The sequence below is a fragment of the Chironomus tepperi genome, unplaced genomic scaffold, assembly GCF_022539635.2.
Source record: "Chironomus tepperi strain 1889 unplaced genomic scaffold, CSIRO-AGI_Ctep_v1 contig_174, whole genome shotgun sequence".
In the NCBI taxonomy this organism is placed as follows: Eukaryota; Metazoa; Arthropoda; class Insecta; order Diptera; family Chironomidae; genus Chironomus; species Chironomus tepperi.
Window position 1 is genome coordinate 704,444 of NW_027226296.1, and position 26,943 is coordinate 731,386.

The 26,943-nt window shown below is 34.1% G+C and overlaps 1 protein-coding gene across 3 annotated transcripts in view; it reads left to right on the top strand.

The window, feature by feature from the left end:
- Positions 1-22,213, top strand: part of LOC139089044 (dnaJ protein homolog 1) — a 57,634-nt gene extending 35,421 nt beyond the window's left edge. For all 3 annotated transcript variants that reach the window (XM_070638470.1, XM_070638468.1, XM_070638469.1), the window contains exons 4-8: positions 12,140-12,670; positions 13,366-13,603; positions 14,305-14,377; positions 14,589-14,873; positions 21,529-22,213. In XM_070638470.1, the coding sequence (XP_070494571.1) occupies positions 12,442-12,670; positions 13,366-13,603; positions 14,305-14,377; positions 14,589-14,873; positions 21,529-21,765 (1,062 nt within the window). In that variant the 5' untranslated portion in view covers positions 12,140-12,441 and the 3' untranslated portion in view covers positions 21,766-22,213. The remainder of the gene's footprint in view (positions 1-12,139; positions 12,671-13,365; positions 13,604-14,304; positions 14,378-14,588; positions 14,874-21,528) is intronic.
- The last annotated feature ends 4,730 nt before the right edge of the window (positions 22,214-26,943 follow it).

Genomic DNA, 26,943 nt, shown 5'->3' on the forward strand with positions numbered 1-26,943 from the left:
AGCTGCTCCTGCCTTTTTTTACTCTGTTGATGTCCATATCTCTATGTTCTATTTTCTATCGTATCATTTTGAAAAGTCAATTTGCCGCTAGCTCGTCTCGACCTCCCCAGAGATTTTTTCTTCATGAATAACAACAAATTTTTCTCATTTTTATGTGCTATTGTAGTTAGTGCTGGTGCTATTACTCGTTTTTTTTGTTATGTTGACTGGCAACAATACCGAACTATAGAGAGAATTTTTATTCCAATTTCATTTGAAAATGTCCTTAATTATCGTTAACTGCAACTATTGATTGCATTTTGTGTCTCTAAATTTTGTAGTTATGTATCTAGTGAATGTGGACTCGTTGAATTTGAAAATGATTCTTGTCAAGTGCAATTGTCAATTTGAATGATCTGATCAGAGCTAGAAGCCTGTTTTAGTTTCCTAAAATGATATTCAAAATTTGCATGGATTTTTTTTCTGAAATCTCTTGTGAAGTATATAATTTTATTCAAATTTTATTCGATTTTCTTCAGCAAACTCAAGTTGACTTTGAGGTGAATCGCGACTTACGATTATTTAACGAGTGAGGGTGACCCAGACATCTGCACTCAGTAGACCTACAGTTTATAGTGGATATAAGAACCACTCTATTAATGACTTCAATATCTATAGCTTACATGTCCGAAAATGACATGTGAAAAATTTCTGCTGTTGAGTCTTGAGCTCATTTTCTCAGGACTTGCAATAATTAGGTACTGAAGTACTTAATCAGTCCGCCATCGAGCCACATCGATAAAATCCAATAATTATCATAAAAACCTCAATTGTGAAGCAATTAACTTGAATAGCACAAATTGGGCGATCCGGTTAGTCCAACCACATGCTCGCATGACTATGACATGGTGCCGGATTCGATTTAGATCGATCACCAAGAACCACGCCGGATTAGATTCAAATTCAACATCAAGGCAGAGTCACGCCAGCCTGGTGTCTGATTTAGAATCGATTAACCGACTTGCAATCTTCAAACCCAACTTCAACCCCATACAAACCAACATTCACAACTATATCCATCCCCATCCATCCTGTGTACATTGTTAATTGCATGGTTGCTCGCATCGACTTGTTTATAATCAAAATTGAAATTGGATATGTACACAAAATTTTTTATATTATCTCAATGTCCATCCAACATCCGACGACCAATGATGGATAAAAATTAAAGTAATTAAGAGCAATTAGTACAAATTATTGGACGGATAGTTGGATAGTAAAGTGCAAAAGTGTTCATTTAAAGGGGTGTTTTTAATTTTTCAAATTTAATTGGATTGGGCAGTTTGAATTTAAAATTTGTAAGTGTCAGGTATGCTGGACGGGATGTAATTTAATTAATTGTTGTAATGTGATATTGAACATTATTAATGCTGGATGCTGAAAAATCGATAAAATTTGGTGCTCGATTAGAATTTTGGATGTAAATGCATGGATATGATATTTAGGATTTATGTTAATAAATTTAAATTTGAAAATTCCGTTAAAAATTTGAATTTGAAAATTCCGTTAAAAATTTGAATTTGAAAATTCCGTTACAAAAATTTGAATTTTAAATGTTCATCTATACTCAAAAATTCGACATTTTCTCAGAATCTTGAACTTGAAAGCAAACGGAAATGCCTCAAATTCATCGAAAAAATATCAAAACTCTCGCATTTCATCATCTTTGCGAAATCAATATTCACACAATTGTGACAAGAAATGAAAAGAAAAATAAATAAAATGAGCCACACATCGTTAAATGTTCTCAACAAAACAGCCTCTGAAAATGTCATGTAAATGAATCTTTTAATTTCCATATCAGCTGACACTCATTCATTCATTCATTCTTCATTTTCAATGTCATTCTCCCGCATGTTATTGTGTTTTTGACAACAAGAGTAAGCAAAATAATTCTTATTATATTTGCTGTTAAATGAGCAAAGCGACAAGTTCATTAAATTTTTCTTAAGTAAACAGTTAAGAGAGACTCAATCGTCGACTATGATGAGTCATTTTGTGATTCTTTCTTGTAAAAAAGAATTTCATGCCGATGATGAATTGAATTGAGTGCTTAAATAATTTACATAGTCATGGTTGTGCTTGTTTTAGTTGACTTTTTGATGAAGAGAAATGGGTTTTGAGCTCATTTGGGAAATTTCTTTTTGGGATGTTTTGTAAGAATACGCTAAGCCCTTATTCTTATCTTTTAGATGACTTTTTGACATAAATTGATTATTTTTGCGAATTAAATTTGTGATTTCCGATGCTTGCCACTTTTTTCTTGACAATGCAACCTCGAAATTTAGGAAATTTTAAATTTCAAGCCTTAAAAACTCAAAAATACTTTTTGAGGTGGAGAAAATTTTTCATTCAAACTTGAAAATATCGTTATAAAGCGATTGAAAGCTTTAAAATAAATGAAATCAAGTTCTAAATGCGTTTTCAAATCTTTTCAAAGTCTTATTTTCAATTTAATTACATCTTACGCTCTCTATCTCGTTTTTGGCGTCTCAATAAATTAGATCAATACTTCAGTTTCTATTTGCTAATCGTTGATTGAAATGTAAAATAAAAATCAACGGCGTTGCTCTTCCAGCGTTCAGTTTGTAGCGCCAATTTATTGATTTCCGTTTATGTCAATTAGTGATTTTCCATTAGTTTGTGTATTTAATGGTTTTCTATTTAATTTTGCTTTAATATCATTAGTTATAGCTAAATATAAATTTAATGGATCCAATTTTAGAAAATTTATTTACATTTTTTGTATATAAATAACAAAATTTTCACCATATTTGTAACATTTGCTTAAAATGGATGATAATGGATGCTGGTTATGCAACAGACAGAGAATATTTTGTTGATATTAGTGAGTAACAGGTAGACTTACTAATTTGGCTTCATTTCAACAATACAATTCGGATGTTTATTTTGTGACATCTTGAAACTTACTCATTTGTAAACTTATTCACTTCTTTTATGAAGAAATTTGCAATTTAATGAGCCTAACTGTTGAGAATGAAGATGTTAAATCATCAATATTTGGATTGGAAATGACAAATATCTTCTGTTTGTTGTTTGGGTTACGAATGAGTTTGGGATTTTAAATTTTGTTTGTGTAGCATTTGAATTTGTAATTTTAAGAGACTGAAGGAGAGACTTTGTGGATATTTTGAAGTGTACAGGCTGTAGTAAATGAGTTGATGTCTAGGAGGAAAATGGGACAAATTGTTTGTTTTGTTCTTTATGGTTCAGTCGATGGTATAGTTGCAGGGATGTGGATATAAGGGTGTGGGGTAGGGATTGAAACTGAACATCCACTCCTTGAATACGGACCTGCTTTCGTCGGACGAGGATTCAAAGTAAATCTTCAATAAAGTGAAGAATTCTCTGGACTAGATCCATATTCTCAACAGATTGCTGACTAGCCTCATTTCAGAGTCTATCTGCATCCAGATTTCTCTGATCTCAGATATTTAAAGCTACAAATCCATCAGATATCCAACTAAACTCATACCTACAAATCCAATTTCATCTACAACATTCCAAGACCTTACAATCCCAATCAAATTCATTCACACATAATCCAGTAAGTTTTCATCAAATGAAAATAAATTCGAAATAAATATTTTAAATCACTCTCCACAGTTTTGACCTAGAAATATAAATTCTACGTTGAAATGAAAACAAACAAATTGAAAGAGAAATGAGATCATTACATTGTGAGGATATAAATAGTTTTAAGTTTTTATCCATAGGCTATTTTTGTTCTCCTTACATAAAAAATGAAATGATTTTTTTAATTGAAATTAATTAAAAAGTTGTTTTATTGAACTCAGCTGAGAGTGTTGAAAAGTGATTACATTGGGATTAATACAAGTGACGATTTGAGGAAGGCTTTTTTGTGGGGATATTGATGATAGGATTGTGAAATTTATTTTAATTTTTTGTTATTTTGAGGATCTTGGGTGTAGTCATCAGTGGTTTTCACCTCCACACTTGCCCCACTATAATTATGCACCTGCTGAGGATCCACTTTCAAATAGTGCTAATCAAAAATGGAATTATGCCTCTATGTGTGTCTAGTACTAAGGATGAACTAACCTAATTTCTTAAAATCAGAATTTGAAGCAGAGCTCGGTGTCGATTTAGATTTTACATGGAAAAATCGACTCTGGTCGACTCATCTGCTTTCAAAATTCGAATGAACTTCGAGCTTGGTTTAGAATGGATTCACCCGAATAGCGCAAGCCGGTTAATTGACCCTAAATCCTACCCTAGGTTGAAGTGACTCTGGCATGGTACTAAATTCAAATCCGGCACCATGTCAGCACAAGTCAGAGTCTTGCCACTTTGGAACCGGATTTTTGATCGACTAACCGATTTGTGCCATTCTGGTCGAATCGATTACAGAAAAAGCGACTCGACTCCATACATAATTCGACTCTAATTCGAATTCTGCTTAGCACTAGACACATATCTAGTCAAACTAAAACCCATCCACCCGAGAATCATCCTATTAAATGACTCATTATGACATCATTTACTTGCCTCATATTTCCTTAAACAAGGAAAGTGAACCACAAAATGAAATTATCAACAAACACACAAAAAAGATACTTTCATCATCACTCGTATGCGCCAAAAAAATAATCCAATCCCTTTTAGCATTCATCTCACAAAATGTTTTATATCAACAAACTATAATTGCAAATATTTCTCTCAATTTTTACTTGTGAGACTCTAGTAATGTGTATGTTTGGATATTCTTCACATATAATAATGTATCAATGCACATACAAAATTTTTATTCTTTATTTATGTATGCATAAATGTGTGTGCGAGAGAGAATATTATTATTATTTTATGAGAACAAGAAGTTCAAACACATTTCGATGCTATTTATATCCAATCGTTTCCTCGGCAAAAAATAATCGAAGTAACAAATCTTTTTCTTTTTCGTATTCTATCTGTGTAAAAATAGCTAAAAGAAAATGATCAAGTTGGAGGGGCTGGTGATGACGTTTTGGGGTTGGTGGGGACTAAGGCGCATTTTTTCTGAATTTTTGCAGGTTTTTGGACTAGGTTTGAGTGTTTTTGGGGATCTAAGGACGATATGAAGGGTTATTTGATCGATATTAAGTGTCTAGGGTCCAAAATTTGCAAGAATTTGGGAATCTTGACTCTAAAAATCCAAAATGACGCCATTAGAGTCTAGACACCATTTGAGTCAGGATTACATGCCGTTGGGACACCAAAGACAGTGGTATTTGGACTCCACGGTGTTCCTTAAGAGTCCAGACTCCAATAGAAGCCCCTCCACTTTGTAGTCCTCCCAACCCCAGCCTATACATGTATATTACTCTATAATTCAATTCTTAATAGCATTAAAGGACACAAATCCGATTGTCTCCCAAATATCATTCATATTCCTGCAAATTATAGCTAAAAACACTTCACCACATCAAGAATGTATTTTTAATAAGCTTATTTCATCATCAAAATCATCATAAATGTGATGATATTATTTTATTCACAAAAGTGCTCAATTCAACCTTACACAATTTTTATTCACACTCGATATTCATGACCTTCTCATAGGGAATGGAAGTAATAATTCTTTTAAATCTAGTTCAATAAAATGGATAAGTTTACGACTCGAGAGGAAGTTGCATGTAACTAGAAGGTGAAATAAACATAGTTGTAAATTATTATATGACTTCTGTGAACATTTGTTGTTGATAATGTAGTTGATATATGTGCAGTTCATTGGAAATGGTGATATTTTTATGCAAAGTTGAGTGTTTGGGTATGGAAGAGGCACAAGTTGGAATAATTTGGAATGATAGTAAAATTAGGTTGGTTTGAAGTTGGATTTGGGGTAGAACTTATATTAACTCTGCTCAATGCTGTTGCCAGGAAGTGATTTTGATGTTTTTGGTGTCTTGTTCTATCCGGACTGGAGCTGATCCTCTTATCATTGTACGCAGCTACTCCAGGGCTGCACGACTCTTGCATGGTTCTGAATTTGAATCAATCTGACACCAAGTCCGAGTCACGCCGGCCAAGTGGCTGATTTTTGATCGATTAACCGATTTATCCGCTAATTCCACCTTGCTAACCTAAAGAGGGAACAAACTTTAGGACTTGCCCGAGCAACAAATCGATGCCTTCTCGGTGGAGAAGTCAAAATACCTTCAAATGAAGGCATGTTCCTTCCTATTGATTCTCCCAAATTACCACTTAAATACCATAATTTCAACCCATTTAATGACATCCCTTCCACCCAAAATTAACATACATCCCCAAGGAAGATTCTAATTTCACTTGAATCCTACCAATTTTCATCTTAAATTCCAGCATTTATGTAAGATCCAGACAATCATTAATTCCACACTTTTTAATTAGAATCATCAAATAAATTCATCCTTAATGAATAATAATGATAATTATAATTATAACAAAATGACAATTACGACCTTTCATTTCCACCTTTTGTGGCACATCCTCCTCAATTTTATGTACACATTATTATTCTATGTCATATTTTCCCCATCCCCCTTCGTATTTTAGTTTCGATTTTTCCTTAGTTTGCGTCAGTGGTGGGCAACCTTTTATTTTTGAGGGGATCCTTCATTGTAAGGATCGCTAATTGTGTACGGTTCATGGAATATCCTCCAAAAACACGTTGCTGTGGCCTAGTGTACCGCAGCACACAGGTTTCCCACCACTGCTTCACGTTACTCAAACACATTTGTGTATGTAAAGCACTTCGTTTATTCCTTAGCGATTAGACACACAAGTTGAATTCAGAATAAAAATATATCCATCCAGTATACGACATATCGGTAATGGAAGTGCATCAAAGTCACAAAAAAAGAAAGTTTTATCCTTCAGTTATCCAATTTTCTACTCAATTAAATTCTCTCAGTCGTTGTCATAAAATTACTAATTAACACTCCTGAATAAATTTTAAACACATCAAGAAGCTGGATGCTGGGGTGTGAGGATTTTACATTAAGTATTTAATAAGGTGAAAAACTATTCAGTTACATGTTTAAGCATAACATTACAACTACTATATATTAGAGATAAAGCAATTCATTTCCCTTTTAGATAAACGACATATCCGACAGTGAAATTATTTTGTGTGTGTGTGTGTGTGTGAGTGTGTTTGGCATCCGTGAAAGCTTTCGCTATTTACGTTAATGAATGTGACGTAAATTTTAATGAAAAAATATTCTCGAAAAATAAGATGAAAAATATTGCGCGATGAGGGGAGGGAGAGAGAATGAGAAGCGATTATCTCCTTCTAGCATCGTAGTTTGTGTGTCGTTGGCGCTCTCATAAAATTATATTTAAGATAGAAGTGATGGGAAGTGAGATGTTGATGCAAAGTTAGGGATTGGGGCGCATTATTCTTAGAATGGAACTTGTTATTACTAACTTATTTACTGGTAACATGCTTCGACGTGCAGCATAGATTACTACAAAGATTCCATCTGATTCTTCTGAAATTATCCGTTTTTGGATCTAACTGATATTCTCTTAAAACAGTCCTACTCCATGTTGCTTGTTGGAACTTGTTATTGTGAACAAAAAAAGCCTGGGTTCGGCCAAAAGAGCAGTCAAGCTGATGAAAAGGAGAGATTCGGGATTTGATCCCCAAAATCTACTTTCCCTCATCTTTGAATACACTCCTGCGTGCAGCAACCTTAGACAAACTATTAGCTTCAGTCTTAAACTTAAAGAACCGAGCATCTAAAGTGCAGGAATCACAAGGCAGCTGTTCTTGGTCGAACCCTAGAATTGAAGAATTTTCAAGACTATTCTATGAAATTTATATGATCAGAGATCGAATCAGGACTAGAACTCATGCTCCAACAGACAAAGAGTATGGGTTAAAGAGCTTACTCACCTCAAATAGACCAGATAAGCATTCTGTGAGCGTTGCTCTCAGTTTAAGCTTCTCTTGAGAGCTAGAGATTAGTCAAGGTAGCTCTAGTTAGATGACTGATTGAGATTCGCAGTCAAATCAATTGTTCCATACAAAACCCGACTCGATTTTCGCGCTTTGATACTCACAAGCTGACAAACCGCATCCAAACTCAACATTCTCCTCAAAAACCTCACCATAAAAAAATGGAAAATGAAAATTTCTTACCGAAAACAGAAAGACGACAGATAGGACGTAGATGTGGAGAAGAAAAAAAAGCTTGTCAGGTGATACATTAAATTTATTAATATCCAGATGGGACAAGTTGAGGTAGAGGCAAAAAGTTTCCCTCAAACAAAGTATATGTACACATAAAAGTTTATACCTTGCGGATATACCGAAAAAAAATTTATATATATTCGTCTTTATGTGCTTACGAAAGATTTTTGCGATTAATCAAATGTGACGTAATCTTTTAAAAAACCTGAGTGGAATGAGATGCCCGAAATAAGAAAGTCATGGACGCTTTCTCGATTCCCTCCTGGGATGTTTTGAAGTTTTATGCCTTCAAAAATAAATATATATTTCGATGGCAGCTATATCTGCGTCCGATGGATATGGAATGCAATAGGGATAAAATAGCAAGTATGATTTGATTAATATGAGTTTGTAGCCATCCATGGGATTGAAAAGTTTTCTATATTTGGGGTTGGAACTTGGGAAGTTTGTTGGAAAGTCCAGAAAATTGAGTTTTTGACAGTTTGGATTATTTTTCTGAGATTTGAAGGTTTTATTGGTAATAGTTGTGATTTTATAAGTGCCATAGTAAGCACCTGCTAGCTGCAAGTCCTGGCAACTTCAAAATGACTTCCTGAGCCCCTGCTTGAGCTTCAATATCCGAAAATCCTCAACCATACCCACCCCTGCACCTTTAATTCGATCTTCCACCATAGCCGTCACTCCGTCCATAAACACAAAGATATTCTACTAAGCACAAGATGACAGCAAAGATTCATGGATATGACAACTTTTTACTTTACTTTCTAATTTTCACCCGAAAAAAAAATGAGATAAATTTAAAACGAGAGCATTTTTCATATCGCAGACCTCACAGGCTTTTTAGCAGATCATTAAAAATTAAATGTCAAGATTAGAGGAATGGAAGAGAATGAGCGAGAACTGCCAGTGTCGTTTTTTTTCCTTTTCGTCATTCCTCCATCTACAAAACTGTTTTTGTTCTCTTTCGGTTTTCGTCATCGCTCTAGTTGGTGCTGTCGGATTTCTAATGGAGTGTTTTTGTGGATGTGATGTAGGAAGTGGTGCAGTTTGGGTTGTTGATTTGAATTGTCTTGGATTAATTGCTGGTTATTGAGGATTATATTGTTGATGGACTGGAATTTTTGAAAAAGCCGATTTAAGTGCTGGCCAAACAGATCAATTTAGATTTACCTTAGATTCCACCTAAAGCTGGCTCTCTTGATGCTAGTTCTTGTCAATTACTTAAACTAACTGCTATACGCAATACTGTCTCTACCAATAGTCCATTTGGAAGTGACCTCGAGAGGCACAAGTCATAGTAATGGTGGAAAATGTCACGTCTGGAATTAGGTCCACGTGATCCTGGCATTTTGTCAGATACGGTTAAATCCGGCTTCAGGACATATTTACACCTGTCGGTCTTCTCAAGATTTCTTCGCTGTGTGCCTTCCAGGATCCCTACGTCTGTCAAAATTGACTTTAAAACATGATCTAGTGGTGCTTTGAAACTATGAAGTGAGCCTTTGCTGGGGGTAAAGTAGAGTAACTTTGAAGTTTATTCAGACTGATTTTGACTAGAATATTCAAGACCTAAGCCCTAATTTGCCTATTCCTGCTTGCTATACCAATTCAAATTTCAATAAAAAATGCTCTCTATTCCTCTCAAAATCCTTCCCAACTTCCACTCTGTTTTGTTTAACGGCATGTAATAAGTATGAAAAAAAGAATATTTTTAATGTTTGTTAAACGTTTTTATCTCGACATAAATTTTTCATTTTTATTCCAAAGGCACTTCACGTTTTAAAAAATATATATAAATATTGTTGTGTATATAAATCGGAGGGATTTTGTGTCCCGCGAAATCATGTTTATGATTATGATTCTGTCGACTCGTCATCCTCGTCAAGTCTTTTGCCAAAAAATCTTAAAGAGCTAAAAAGGGGAGGATTGAATGATGAAACGGAAAATAGAAGTGAAATAAAGGCAAGGATTACATTTTAATGGAAAGATTTTTTCGTGAAAAATAAAGGGAAAGAAGTAGCAATCTTGAATATTCATTGAAATAGAAGGAATAAGAAGATGAAATGTAAAATATCAAGATTTCTAATCTCTTTTTTGCTTAATGTGAAGATGAAGAAGTTTATTGAAATTTTCGTGATGGTTGGGATTTTTAGGTTAGGAACGCATTTTTATTGGATGCGATTTTGAGGTTAGGAATGCATTTTTCTTGAGTTATTGCTTAGAATGTTCAGAATTTGAAGAAATCGAAGCTTAAATTTGGAATTGATATGCAAATCCTTTTCTATGTCTACGCTCCTTTTGCCTTCATGTTGTCCGAATGAACGATTTCAAGCGACCGTACATAGCACTTATATTACTACTAAGGGCATAGACGATGATTTGCTACATAACCGTTGACCCAGAAGGACCCTTTCTTCCTTGAATTCGCCCCTGACTCCAATTTCACTGTATTAACAGCAAATTATCAAAAAATATGAGGAAATACCTTGATAGCTTCCACCAAATGTCAATTCTAGTTCAATCCAATATCACACAGCTCCAAGTCATCTCCACCAACAAGTTTCAAGCTTTAAAATCAAGTTTTGACACAAATTAATTCCCCACAACATAGCAAAAAATTAAAAAAATTATTCCAATCCATCCATCATCATTACCAACACTCATTACACTGTTGTGTACCCCTCTCTTATCACATGATTAATAGACAAAATGTACACAATCAATTCCTCATCACATGCCAAAACCACGTTCAAAAGAGGAAAGATTTTCTTAACTAAAAAGATGTTGAATGTCAAAAGATGAGATGAACATTAAATTATGTAAAGTAGATGTTTAAGGATTCTTTACTTTTTTTATCAAAATGAAAAAAAAAAAAAATAATATATATTTAGAAATAGAAAGTATCTCTTTAACGTATTTTTGACGCTATAGAGATCTGTAATCCTCCTTCGTTTATAAGCTTCTTTCATTATTAAAGAGCACAAATGATAGTCATTTAATGACGTATTTTATTTTTATTATTACAGTAAGATTTTATACTCTTGAAAAAATAAGCAGGGAAGGTTAATGTTGGGCTGGGATAGCATTGGATTGCTTGTTTTGACATTATGTCCAATATAGATGATGATATGGGACTGATTGAGGGAATAGGGGTGATTAGTTGGTTTCTACACCAAAAATCTAATCAAATAGGCTTAAATCTATGTCCATTTAGATTGAGGAACTACTAAGGCTTGGTTGGAGCTTGGCGAACTAGAAGGTTAGGCTAAAACTCCAGTCATGCGCGTCTTATACTCAAGAAACGCATGTACTGCGCAGAAAATACAGATACCACACTTTAAATGCGGTCAATGCGTTAAATAAGTATGTAATTCATAGCCCTAACAAGACAAAGGGAATCGTAATGTTAAATGCTGTACCATGAAGGTATGCTTTTGTCTGCTAGGATAAGTAATGCAGGACTGTATTTTAAGCCCAATCCTAGCAGATACTCTAAATCTAAAGGACAATGTTGACTACTTCACGGAACTCAGATCTACTACTATCTAGAGGAAGACTGGCTGCGATTAGTCGACCTTATGTCTAATGATGAATAACTAACTGTGAATCGTAGGATATTTGTGGAAGTCTCTGTTCCGGGCTATAAGGGCTACTTCTGCTAACTTCTATTGTTGTTGTTCTACCTCCTTCTCTGCTCTGTCTAATAACTAACTCGATATTTGTGGAACTTGTCATATAATGATATGTTTAATACCAGACATTCAGTCGACTAATCGCAGTCTGTCAAAATATCAAATTCATGCAAAATTCATCCAAAACTCACAAAAAATGCGCTTAATTAAATCCCATAAAATTGACCTCAAAATATCCCCTTAACTCATAAATTTCTCATTTTTCTATTTCCAGGCTTCCAACTGTCTCTCTATTCATCAACACACACAATAAATAAAGTGGAAAAAAATACAAGAAATCAGTTAATCAGCTGTGAAGAAAAGGAATTAGGAAGAGAAGAAGAAAATTTTCATAAGGAATTATCATTAAAGACCATAGCAATATTGATAGCATAGACACACATACACACGCACAACGTACATCCTCTAGAAAAAGGCAATTTTTATCCGAAGAAATACGTTAAAGGGGGTTGGTAAGGAAGAAAGAGAAAGCATCATATAATCAAGCAAGCAACATAACACAATTGTGGCACGTTTATGAAAATGGGGAAAGATTATTACAAAACTCTCGGCATACAGAAGGGTGCTACAGACGATGATATCAAAAAAGCATACAGAAAATTAGCATTAAAGTATCATCCTGATAAAAATAAATCGCCCGGTGCTGAAGAGAAATTTAAAGAGATTGCTGAGGCATATGAAGTGTTGAGTGATAAGAAGAAACGTGATGTTTATGACAGATATGGTGAAGATGGTTTGAAAGGAAGTAAGTATGGATTATTGAGTGTTGTAGATGAACAACAATATTGTTATTTGTTGATAAATTTTCAAGGTTTTAAAGAAACTTTTTGAGAAATTGAGAGATATATTTAGGATGAGATGTGGATGTGCTGAAGCTAGTTAAGCAATAAGGTCGGATAATGCTGATTTAAGGCAAAAAAATGAATTTTTAGGTATTAAAGAGGTTCAAAAAATGGAATGTAAAAGACACGCTGCGAAGTCTTGTATGAACTGTTTAGGATTCGAACCTTTGGTCACTAAAGAATTTGAGTAATGTCCTCAAATTCTCTTGAATTTTGATAACTTTAAAATGACAAAATCTGAATTTAAATTACAAACTTGCAAGAAATCAACAAAACAGCATCAGATATATCCTTTAAAAATTACAAACCCAACTAGTGATCATCCTCTACATCCCAAAGTCTAAAAGCTTCTTCTTACATATTCAATTACAAAACATCGTAATTAATTCCCAATCTCTAAAAGCTCATATACATCCTCAACATATCCAACAGACCTAGTTCATATGTGCATACGATACGAAACAAGTAGCTTTACATGCTACATTAACTCAATCTATTTCTCAATCTAATTAATCTCTCATTTCTTATGTCAACTTATGTTACACGATTTCTCATTATCATGCTGTTATTTTATCTCATTCCTTTTTTATTCATACAGACAGATCAAATGGCACAACAAACAATAACTCATCTTTCTCATACGAGTTTCATGGCGATCCGCGGGCAACATTTGAAGCATTCTTTGGTTCAAGCAATCCATTTAGTTCATTTTTTGAGCATGATGATATATTTAAGCATCATAATAATCTGTTTTCGTCGATGGGTGGACTTGATGATGATTTCTTTTCGTCACCGTTTGGATTGGGAAGGTCGCCGGGTCTTGGAACAGCATTTAGGTGAGTTTGATGGGGGTTTTGGGTTGTGGTGAGCTTGGGATATGGAAGTTTAGACTGATTAAGATTGTTTAAGCAAGGTTTAAGGAGTTTGCTGCCCGAGAGACACAGTATAGATGGCATGCTGACAGCAAAACGTCCAAATGGCATAATAGTCGCCGGCATAGCGCTCAATCTAGTTGTAAACTCAATCAGAAGTCAGGAACAGTGCTTAATTTCAGAAATATCCTCAATAACAGTCCTAGTAGTGTCTCTAGAAGTATATCAGCCATTTCAAGTGTCAGGATGTAGTCTACTATGCCCCAAAACCTAATTTCCACTAAACATGTCCATGACTTGCCCGAAATAATCGTAAATGATAATATCCATATCGAAATTATCCGATAAATCATCACAAAACAATTTCCAACTTAAATTCTCATTTCCACTTCCATTCCTGCACCATAAAAATAATTTTTATCCATGACTAATCTTCCCGAAATCAAGTTAAACTACGTGAAATGTTCGCGAACATATGCGAAAATGAGAAAATAAATTACACAAAACTTTGATAGTTCTCGGGTGCAATAAAATCTAATTATCGCTTCCATGGCAAAATAAGCTCACCAACTGTGTCCGTATTTCTGTGTATTTTTCGATTATTAAATGTGCATTTATATCATTTTTTCTAATTTTCTTTCCACTATCATTAATGCTTTTTATAGGTCACATTCATTTAACGTTCATACACCACTTAAGAAGGAGAAAATTCAGGATCCGCCGGTGGAGCATGATTTGGTAAATGGAAACACAAATTGAATTATTAATTTTGCACTGGATCCGATCCTTGTGCTGTTTTTTGATGAATTTTTTATTCCTGTATAACGCCACATGTTACACATATTGAATCTAAATCATAACGATTTCGAATCTATATGTGTCATGATTCTTGTATTGACTTAAAGCACACATATCCCTAACTTATACTTCTCTTTCTTCACATGTTTAGTACGTGACGCTAGAGGAAATTTATCATGGTTGTGTGAAAAAAATGAAAATATCACGACGTGTACTCGAGCAAGATGGTACACCACGAAAAGAGGATAAGTATGTGAGCATATCGGTTAAGCCAGGATGGAAATCGGGTACGAAAGTTACTTTTCAAAAAGAAGGTGATCAGACAAAGGGACGAATACCTGCCGATATTGTTTTCATAATTCGTGACAAGCCACATCCATTATTTAAGCGTGAGGGTGGCGATTTAAGATATACAGCTCGTCTCACCCTTAAGCAGGTAAATACAGTCCAAAACATAATCACGTTTATATATAAAAAATTCACATTTAATGATAACATCGTGAGTGCGTTCGATTTATCTGTTATATTCTCTCTCTCTGTGTGATGGCATCCTGCTGCTTTAGCGAGTGGTTATGTCTGTACTTGCGTATCATGCTGCATACTACACGTGTAATTGTAAATATGATTTATATAGCTCGTGCTGAAGAATTAAAGAAGGATATTTTTTTATGCTGTAGATGGGAAATTGATTGGTATGGAAGTTATTGGTGGTTCTGGGAATGGAAGTGCATTTTAGGGATTTGTGGGAAGTGAAGTTGTATTTATGGGTATGTAATGGACTGTCAAAGTGAATCGTTTGTAGATTAATTCCTCATTAACTTCAAATTCTGACTTCGCTGGCTGTACAGAGCAGCTGTTATCTATGATCCCTCTCAGGTGACGTCCATCCATGCCTCTATCCCTGGCTGGCCTTTGCCAATTCCCAATTCTATTATCAATACTTAAAATCTAGCAAATGACAAACTTCCCAAAAGCCCAAACCATCCCAAAGGACAAACAGCCCAACTCAACTCATCCATAGCCTTTATTCAGCAACAATCTGCGGAAAAGCCCACGAAGAAATGTGAACAGCATTTAACCTGATAAATTATTTCAAGGTTTTTTATACACTCTCTCTCGTCGTCGCTGTTGTTTTGTCAATCTTTTGCCAATTCCATAAATTCAACATGCTCAACATGAAATTGAATTTTAATGTACATGAAAGAGGCTTGATGTGCATGTTTATGGTATATTTGCACAAATAAGAGGAAATAAAGAAGAAAGAATAAAAAATCAAATTTGTATGAGGATGATTCTCATTTATTTTTTAAGGCTTATGATGTGAACAAGGCATAATGTACTTATATGGGTATTTTGGATGGTGTGTTGAATAAATGAGGATTGGAATATATCTTTTGCGGAAGGTAAAAGATTGTCTTCATGGTGGAAAGTTTATGAACGTTGGCGGAGCTTTTCGAAGATGATTTTAGAAATTTTTGGTGGATTTGTGGATTTATGGCAATGTGGAACTTGAAGTCAATTCTGATTTTGGATGTTAAAATCGTTTCGGTTGCAAAAAATTGGCTCTTCAATGGCCGAAGAGCTTATGGAAAGAAGTTGTTGAAGGAGAAGGTATTGCAATTGGTATTAACAAGTAGTAATCGACGATAAAGCTGTCATTTAAGCAACTGTCCACAAATTAATCATTATTTTACGTTGTCTGAGTAAACCAAGATTTATGCTCCAATATTGGAACACTTGCTAATACAACAAAGCTTTTAGGAAGCCACGACAAGTTCGGTAATTGTGTGTACGAGAGTTGGCAGGACTTCGGGAGTAGGAATCCACTGGACTTTAAAATGGACTCCTGCCAACAGTGCTGAATACTCCATTTGGACTCTTCCTCATAATTTATATTACTCGGGCCAGCCAAAAACCCATTTTGCAAAACAGCCATCCACAGTCCACCATCCACGATGTCTGCAAATGAAAATTATGAACGATTACTCTAATTGAATAGCAACAGACTCGATGCATCAATGGCTAGTCTAGAATGAGTTTTTTTATTTTCAACATGTTTCTACAGTTCTTATTATTGCTTGTTCGTTTATAACTCATTCTCTTCTGTCTATTCATGGAACCGACAAATTGTATGCTACCAAGTGTCTAACAAGCATGCAAGGAAGATGAAAATTTAATTTTTCAATTGATTTGAAGAAGAGGGAAATGGCAAAGAAAAGGATGTTGTGTGGATTTTGTCAGGAATTTGGGAATTTTGGGGAGGGTTTGTAAGGTACAAAGGCAGATCCAAAGCTTGAAGTTGAGTCGAATTTTGAATGAAGTCGAGTTGAATTTTTCATACAAAAATCCGAGTCGATTACGCTCAATGCCGTCACCCTAAATGTGTATGACAGTCCATCAAATTCATCCCATCCATCATCACAAGGAACAAATAAAATAAAAATGAGATTGTGTGTCTGAAGTGCAATAAAATCAATTTTTTAGCAACAATCTTGCAGATGTGGATCTGTTTTCATCCTCTATCTTGTTATAGCATTAAAACAGAATCGAACATTAAGTCGTAAAATTTGTTGAAGTGTTAATGATTTCTTTTTTTTTTCAATTAAATTTGTTGCTGTCATTGGCATCCATTGCACCTTTCAAATTTAAAATTAAATTAGATAGCTAGACATGAACTGTTTTTGGATATATCAGGATATTTTTCTTGTGGATTTATGTCAAATTAAAAATAAATAATTTTTGATTGAAGTGACGAAAATGTTTGAAATTGTCAACAGACTTGACAGGCATGAGTCAAATCAGACGGGTTTACTTGACTATCCATTTTGGCACGTGACCTGATTTGCTGTTTGGTTGATGAAATTAATCTCCAATTCACTTGAATTGAAGCTAATCGTATGACAATTCTTCTTAGCATCTCTTAACACGATGTTGACCACAAGGACGAGCACTAATGACCCATGCACGCAACACACAAGCTACACATGCCTTACCCATACTTCCATAAATTAATAAGCGTGAGAAATTAATAAATAATGAAATAATTAATTATAATAAATATCAAAGCTGTCAAATCTACTTTCGGATACAATTAAATGCCACCTGGCTATGACATTCAAATGAGTAGCTGAATAAAATTTATTAAAACAAAAAATTGTAAATTTATTTCATTTTTTGTTGCTTTATGGCAAGGTGTGAAAGTGACTTTTCGAATGTCATTCGTGAGTACATTCCTTTGCCATAATGATTGATGAATTAGCGAGCTTAAATGCAGCCAACATGAAATGGCAATCAAATGATTTGGGGAATTATTGGATTTATTGAATTGAACATGCAAAGAAAATTAGAATTTGATTTGTCATTATTGATAAAGGGAGTGTGACTGGATGTTGGGTGATTTTTTTGTGGATTTTTGGGAATGGCTGCAGTTTTTATGGGTATAGTGCCCAGCACAAACAGCACAAAGTGTTCCTTAGAGCATCTCCCCATCGCCGTATTAACAGTAAGACACAATGTTGCTCTGATGGCACCTTATTGTCCATTACGGATGATTTTGATCCATTTTCATAGCAAAAAAATGCGTTTTCGACATATTGTGCTGCTGTGGATGCTTATTTGAGTGTCCATGACATCCACAATGTCCCAAAAAGCACAAGTCGGTCAATCAATCCCAAATTCGACTTCAGGCCGGTGTGACTCTCACATGGAGTCAGGTTTTAGCCAAATCTGCCATCTAGTCAGAGATACGTTGGCCTGGAACAGGACTCTTGGTCGATTAACCAATTTGAGCTGTTCTGGAGTCCATGCATGTCCATAAAGTCTCAATCAACTCTTGATTCACCTCAAGATTGATCTCAAGACTCATCAGCACTCAATCTTACAAGTCGACAGCTAAAATGCATTCAAAATCCATTTCCCCATTGCATACACATCCACAAGTAGCTCCCAATAATCGTAACAAACAAGCTTCATATATAAAAAAATTAAATTAATAGCTTTTGCCGCATAACAATTTCATTGTTTTTTTTTTTTATTTTTCAATATTAATAATGACAGGATGCAATAAATCACATGCGTATAAGAGCCACAATGTCTTTGTGTATTTGTGAGACCAAAAACGCAACATTTACCATAAAAGGATCTGACTTTCGCTACAGGGAGAATCATACAAGGCAATAAATCGGGTCACCGACAAGCTACTGATAAATTGATACTCAAAAGTACCCAAAAACCGCATATTCAGTGGTTTTGTGCTGGCTCTGTGTGATTTATGAAGTACATGGATGAAGGCTTAATTCAAGCAGCTCAATAATGAGCTTGGAAACATTTTCATCCATTTCCATCAAAGAATGAAAAGTTGCGGGTAATAATCCTTTACAAGTAGCTCTTAATTGTCAACTTGACTGCTACTTATGAACACACAATATGACATAATGTGACGTGGGAAATTTCCTCTTAAAAATTTTTCCTTTTGTTGTCGTAAGTAGCTTTGAATAATGTGTAGAATGTGTTGTTGCTACGTCTTGGATGAAAATTTGGGAGAAGGATGGGCTTCAAAAATTTAAATGTGAAATTCCTGGGTTCGATTCCTTTGAATGACATTTCAAGGTGGACTAAAAATGAAGGTTATTTGAAGGCTTGCAGCCATGGACGAACTATAAGGTACAGTCCAAAAATGCAGGCTTGTCCATCTAAAATGCAGCAAATTCAGGTCTTTGGATCTTGGCTGAACGTTTGGCCGTACGGTTTGCAAACCCTACTAAATCACTCAATAGTTCCTACAACCCAAAAAAATACCCAGCACAGCGCTTCCATCCATCCATACCCAAACAGCTCTCATTACTAATTATTTCATTTACAATCTCCTTCATTCAACATCGTTCAGTTAGCAGTTGGCAGTGAGAGAGACTAAAAACTGTAAGGCGATTAAAGTGAACAATTTAATAATCGGATATATTTACTCATACATAATAATAATGTTCCCATTCAACGTTTGCATTCAATGTATAGAGGAAATGCACCATCCACATGAATGCTGAGTGAAAATTTTGAGATAGAAAAAGTACAGCTTTAGTTGGATAGGAATAGGGGATGCAATAATGTTGTAGTCTAGTAGAGCTCTAGTCGAGCTCTAGTCGAGCTCTAGTCAAGCTCTTGTCGAGCTCTAGTCGAGCTCAAATCGAGCTCTAGTCGAAGCTCTAGTCGAGCTCTAGTTGAGCTCTAGTCGAATCTAGTCAAGTCTAGTCGAGCTCTAGTCGAACTCTAGTTGAAGCTCTGGTGGAGCTCTAGTCAAGTCTAGTCGAGCTCTAGTCGAGCTCTAGTCGAGCTCTAGTCGAGCTCTAGTCGAGCTCTAGTCGAAGCTCTAGTCGAGCTCAAGTACTGCCAATTGATGATCCATAACTGCCAAACTGTACCTAAAATCCTGATAAAATCCACATCTCTCACACACACATTTTCAGAGCATAATATGATAAATTATTTATATCAAAGAATGGATATGGGGATTATGAGGGGTGAGGAAATTGAAAATGAGGAAGAGGAACTGAAACACGAAATGTAAGCAGTAAAAAAAAATACAATTAATGAATTAATAGAAAAAATTAATCATCATGTATGGTGCAGCCAGCAGTAGCAATAGCAGCATGATGTGATTTTTATGTTGAATCAGCTTGTGTGTGCTGAAATAAAATTAATGACGTCAATTAAAGCCTGCTTTAAAATATATTAAATGCGGCAACAAAAGAGAGAGTCGTGATTGTTTGAAATAATATATCATAGGTAAAATGATGAATGCCCTAAAGCGAGTGTCAGAATTGAATTTGAATAATGCCTCGTCATTTCCTTGTACTTTGTTGTTATTGTTGATGATGAGGGGACTTTAATGAGTAATCATTGATTTTGTTGATTAAGGACGTTTGGGGGAAAAAAATAAAATATTTTGGAAAAAAAGAGAGAGATGAGAATACATCTTGAAAATTTTTGAATTTTTAAGGAATTGAACCTTTGAATTTATAATAATTTGACTTTTAGCCCAAAACTGTACTATGAAAATTGTGGTTAAAATGGCTTTACATTCGAGTTAAGTGATTTATTGTGCAGCTTATTCTTCTGATTAGCTCTGCAACAGCTAAACTGGAACAGATGAACAGTCTCTTGTGCCAACCCCTTAGGCAATCTTTTATTTTTCGCGGCACATCTTGATTTCAAGAATCTACCAAAACCGCACACGGCACACGATTTATGGTATTTACAGAATTTTGGACATTACACTAGTGTGCTGCGGTTTACAGGTTATCTACCACTGGTCTAGCTACTAAAAGTTGTTGGGTATATCAGATTTATTTTTATAAAATTGAGGGTAGAAATTGGGGTTGGTGTAGCTAGGCTTTTTGCTTACTTACTTCGCTGGTCGTACAGATCAATTGTGATCTACGGCCTTTCATGGATGTCGTCTAAACCTAGCTCCGATTTGGAGCCTAGGTTGCTACAACATGCTTTCCATCTGACTCTGTTGATGGCTGTATCACACAACTTGTACAAATTCCCAGTTTTGACATGTAACTGACATTCCTTCATTACGGTCCTAAGTCATGTTGCTCTTGGAATACCTGAACGCCTATTCCCTTGTGGATTCCAACCAAGGGCAGTATATCTCTATAGCTGATTACTGCTTACCTGTTACTGATTTCAAACGTCTCGATCGACAGTTTTCTTCGATCAATACTTTGGATGCCCAAGTGACACTTCAAACAACGAAACTTGTGGACGGGGAGTGGGAAATGGGTTCATAGAATCGCAATAAGTGTTACACAATAAGAGAATGACCCCCAAAACTAAAATGCTTAAACTGCAAACTTATCCAGCACCAAACTAAATTCCATACTCGACAATCTCGCATAAAAAGCAACAAAAAACACATATGTGATGCCATGACAGAATGAACTGAATGAACTGACAGAATGTTATATACATAATATGAAATGATGTATACTTCCAAAAATAACACTATACTTTTTTTTGATCCCTAAATGTACAAAATATCCATCCATTATATTCAACAAAATTATTCATTTTTTTATATTTATTTTCAGTCATTGTGCGGAGTGATATTCGAGGTGCCAACAATGACAGGCGAAAAGTTACGAATCAGTACAAAGCATGAGATAATCAAACCAAACACAGTAAAAAGAATTCAAGGTTATGGACTGCCGCTTCCACGCGATCCAACGCGTAAAGGTGATCTCCTGGTGGCATTTGATATCAAATTTCCGAGCACATTGACACCTACCGAGAAGGAGCTATTGGCCGACTTATTGCCTGACGTGTAGGCACTACTCATACACACACAAATTAAAGTTTTTTTTTTTGATTTAATAAAAAATTTTTTTTCTTAATTTTTTCGGTTTCTAAAAAAGAATAAAAAGAAGTGAAAAAAAGTAAAAGTAAAGATTAATGAACGCGTTCCTTTGTGCCATTGCGTTTACTCAATATAGAAGATTTGCTGCTTTTTTGAGCTATTTCAATTACGAAATGTGCGTAATTAAAGCAAATAACTTAAGAAAGATAGATGAAAGTCGTGAAATAATTCAATGAATTTCAATGAGCGATGATTAATATCTGAATATGTTGAATAATACCTAAATTGAAATAAGTCATGACACAGAAAAAAGTGAATATAAAAAAAGAAGCAAAAACACAAAAAAATTAATAATAATAAATATTTAGTCAAAAAATGTTACGTGTTCAATCGATAAATAAAAATTTATATTATTTAAATGGCACTGCTGTTCGATTCTTGCGTGATGGGATGGGAATGGCTGATACGGGGAGTTGAGAATTGAAAGCTTTAAGTCGAATTTAAAGCGCATAGTCTTACTTACTTCGCTGGTCGTACTGATCAATTGTGATCCATGACGTCCTACATGAGTCGCCTGAAGCTGGCTTTATCGCTGGCTTCCACTTGCCAATTTCCGATACCAAGTGCAATCATTCAAATCTGTATCCAGCCGACAGACATTTCAAGGCAATATTAAGCCATTCTACTATAAAATCCAGCTATCCAAAAGATTGAAAAGTTGGAAAAATTCGTTAATAAATAAATATTATTTTTTTTTTGACAAATGTCGACATGTTTGTGTGGAACATAAAGTCGTAAATTGAAACAATCCCCCTATTATAAACAATAATTTGCGATTTTTTAGCTCACAAATAATCCTCAGTTTTGCCTTTTAAAAGGGGTTTTAGTTGACAGAATGACTAATTGGTGATTAGTGCTTTAAAAAATTAAATATATCAAATTAGTAAGCTAATGGGGATGATATGAAATTGGTGGGGTAGTCGAGTGGATAGGTATTTACTTGATCAGCTCTATGTCTGGTTCTAGGGATGACAAATCTCATCTAGATGACAGTTTAGTCTCCGTCAGAGCTGTTCGAATAGCATACATCGATTTGTCGATCAAAAATTCGAGCTTCGTGCCGGATTTGGTATAAATCTTGCATCAGACCAAAGTCTTCTACCAACTTGTGCTATTCGGGCTTACCATTGACTCGATTCTTGGCTAAGGTCTGCTATATCCAACGAAAAAACTGCCTCTGTAATAAGCTTGAACTACATTATTCAAATTTGACTATTAACTTGATCAGCACACATTTAAACATTGTCCATATGACACCTAATTGAACAGTTTAATTAGAATCAACTGGCATCTGTCTGACAATGACAGAAACTTGGCATTCACTTATTTGTGAAGCTACTGTTTGTCTTTTCCTTCATTTTATATCCCAGTTCTTACTTTAGCCATTAATAATCCACAAAAGTCTCTAAAATTCATTCAAACCTCAAACTTCCTTGAAAATGCGCTCCAATCTCCAAACCCAATACATTTCCAACTCATTTTTCCATTGTCTTTTCATGTTTTTTTTCCTGATACTCAAATTGAATTTTACCGAACAGGATTCTATTGAATTTATTTATTTATTTATTTCGTTAAATGGAAATGTACACAAGGAATGTAAAGATACAGTGGAAGGAGAACAAGAGACTCAGTTGGCAGTTGCTGCAATTTTTCAGCTTATATTTTTTTTGTGTTTTTGTTGTTTTATTTTTGTAACAATTTTTTATTCCGCTACGATAGTAATAAAATACTTTTAGCTGGATTTTTTGGGGGATATTTGGGGATGATTGGTTGGGTTTGGAGTGGCTGATTGTCTGTTGGCATTTAAGTTTGGAAATGACTGAATTGATAGTTTTATTGATAATTGGTGGTTTAATGGGTTTGGTTTAACACCTAAGGCAACTCTAAAGTGGTTGGGGCACTTAATGTGGCATTTAAGACTATGACTGGTTTAGGTGATTTTGAGCAATCTGAGCAGTCAAACAGCTTCCATGGAGTCATTTGCAAGGTGTTGAAGCAGAAAATTTATCAATTTGACTTGTTTATGACTTAATATAGCTCAAAATTTAATGTACAACTCAATCAACCCAAGATCCAGAGCTCGAAGCCTTCTCGATGAATTGCATGGAGTTTTGTCGATTTGGATCGGCTTCTTTATACAAAATTCGAGTCGAATTTGAACTCTGCGTCAAGCCTAAACGCTGTTCTTACGTCAGTAAAGCGACTAGTGCAATTAGAACCTACTGCTGATTCAATCGATCCATGTAGATACTTGAGAGCTGATTGGAAGTATTTCTCGGACACTGTCAAGCGAATGCTGATTGTTTCTATTTATCCTGTACACTTAACAGTCATATAGACAACATTAAAGCATGTACCAATCAGAATAAGGACCTTAAAACTGAAAAATGCGCTAATAACATCAAAACCTTCACATAAATTACAAAATTTAATTTCTGAGCTACAGAAAAATAAAAATTATTAATCCAATATTCCCCACAAAAGTCTCCCAAGCTCAATATCAGTCTCATGCAGGAATTGAATTGAATGGCAGCATTAAAAGTTTTTTTTATATTCATAATTTTTAAATGAAAAAACTGAAAAACTTTACATTTCAAAAGAGGGAAAGTGCTATCGATACATTTTTTTTTCGTGTTAATGCTGTACAGTAGCTATAGCTATGATAAATTACAGTTTCATGAGAAATAATAAAAAAATTATAAATTTTAACAATAAAAATTTTTATATGCCTGGTTTCATAATTATTGTTTAATTATTATTTTGTTCTGTGACAATTCATGAATTCATGTAGATATAATAAAATATTTAATTCATTCACAATTGGATGCAGAGGAAAAGCAGTTTTAATTTATATGGAAAAATGACATACAAAATGAAAAAGTTTTCCGCGTTAAAAAAAAAGATTTTTTTTTATTTTTAATTTCATATTTTCCCGGTTGGAAAAAATGCACTGAAAACATAGTTGTGAGGAAGAAAAATTGAGAAATTGAAATGGAAAAGCAGAGGGATAAATGGATGATCTGGGGATGGACAAATGTCTGCTAATTGGTAGAGTTTGGTAATAGTTTCGGAATAATTTATGCAAAATTTTAAATTTTATTTGATAATTTTTCACATTTTATTCTATTTAAGTGTTTGATTTGAAAGAAATTGTCATCAAATTAAGATTAAGCGCATTATGTGCTAATTTTAATGCGTATTATGGACGTGTTCAGACACATTTGTAAAATTAGATGCGTATTATAGACAAACTAATGTTCTGTTTCGATAAAATTGAAAACAAATTTAGATGCGCATTATGTGTTGATTTGGATGCGTATAATAATCGTGATAATTGACCAATAAATAGATGCGTATATATTGAAGATGTTGATTAGGTGCGTACTATGAATGTGTAGTTGCGTATTATATGAAGAAAAGCGTACTATAGAATGAAGTTAATGAGTTTTATAGCAAATTGGTGCGCTTTATCAATGAACATGTTGTCATATAATTCAAAATGCGTACTTTCTAAACAAAATGCAATAAAATCTACAAAAATGTTAAAATTCATTTAAAAAATGTCACAGCCTTTTAAAAACAAAAAAAAATTGTCACCACACATGATTACAAATCAGACTTTATCCATCCCCTGAGAGCGAATTAAAAAAAACTTTTGAATTATTAATTTAATTTTCATCGTTTAATGAACATCATGAAAATGGAAATTTTATAGTTTTTAAATGATTTATCATAATTAATTTATTTCACAAACACATAGAAATTTTTTTAGATGAAAATTCATTAATTTTTTTTTGTTGCTGTCCTGATAGAATGCTGATAACTTTAATAAAAAAAAATTGAAAAAATTTAAAACATTTTTTTATAATAATAAAAATAATAATAATAATAATAATGTACATAAATGTATGAGAATGTTGAATGTGGCACATAAAGTCATAATGTATAGGAAAAAAAATGAATATATTTTTTTATAGCTGCAGCTCACATCAAGCTTCTCAAAATACTTGTAAACTGATAACTTTTTTTTCTCTTTATAATAAAAAAAATTGATTATCAAAAAAAATATTGAAATTTGGGATTTTTATTAATTTTTCCACATAAATTGAGCCAAGCCTGGGGCCTTAACTGCACCTTAAAGTGTTGCATGCTACCTATAGCCTTGATTTAAAGCTTATTCCAGGAATATATTGAAATCCAAAGAATCTAAGCATATTATTACAAATTAAATTGATTCAAATTATTTCAAAATTCCTCGATTATAATTTCCCCATCTCAAATTCCATCCACCACAGCGTAGTAAATCCATAAATTAATTTATCAAGAAAAGAAACTTTCCAATTTATTTCATCTCAATATTTTTGTCTTCTTATTCTTTTCTTTTAATTCAATTTTCTCGTAAAGATAAAAAAAAAATAAATTCTTATCGAAATTCTCAGACACTAAAGCAATAAAACTTTCTCATTTTATGTCCTAATGAATATGAAAATTGAATGAATGGAAGCATAAAGAAATTCTTCTTCTACACAATTTTTATCGAACAATGACGACAGACAGCAGCAGCAGCAGCAGAAGGAGAAAAAAAGGAGATGAGAAATAAAGCAGCATTTATGGCGAATGGACCATAAAAGCGTAATAATATAACAATTCAAGTTTGATTTTATTGCTGAATGATTATGATAAACGATTTTCATCTTTATCCTTACTTCCCCAACCTCCATGTCCTTATCTTATTGTGTATTTGGTCTCTTTTTCTATGTTCTTTTGGCGAAAAATACATGAACACATCTACACAACCCCTCTAAATGTGGCATTATGGAAACAACAAAAATGTATAAAAAAAACAGAAGCGCCATCAACGTGTGGATACTAGATGCTGCATTATTAATAAGGATGGTGAGATGTCGATGATTTGAATATGGGTTCCTCGTTGTTTTTCTTGTTTTTGAGAAGGGAAAATTTTTGGTTGATTGGGATGAAATATTAATGACGATATGACCTGAAACATTGAGGATGTGATAGGCAAATAGCATTAGCGGAATTAAAAATTCAGTAAAGGTAAGTAAAAAGTGAATTAATATTGGATTTT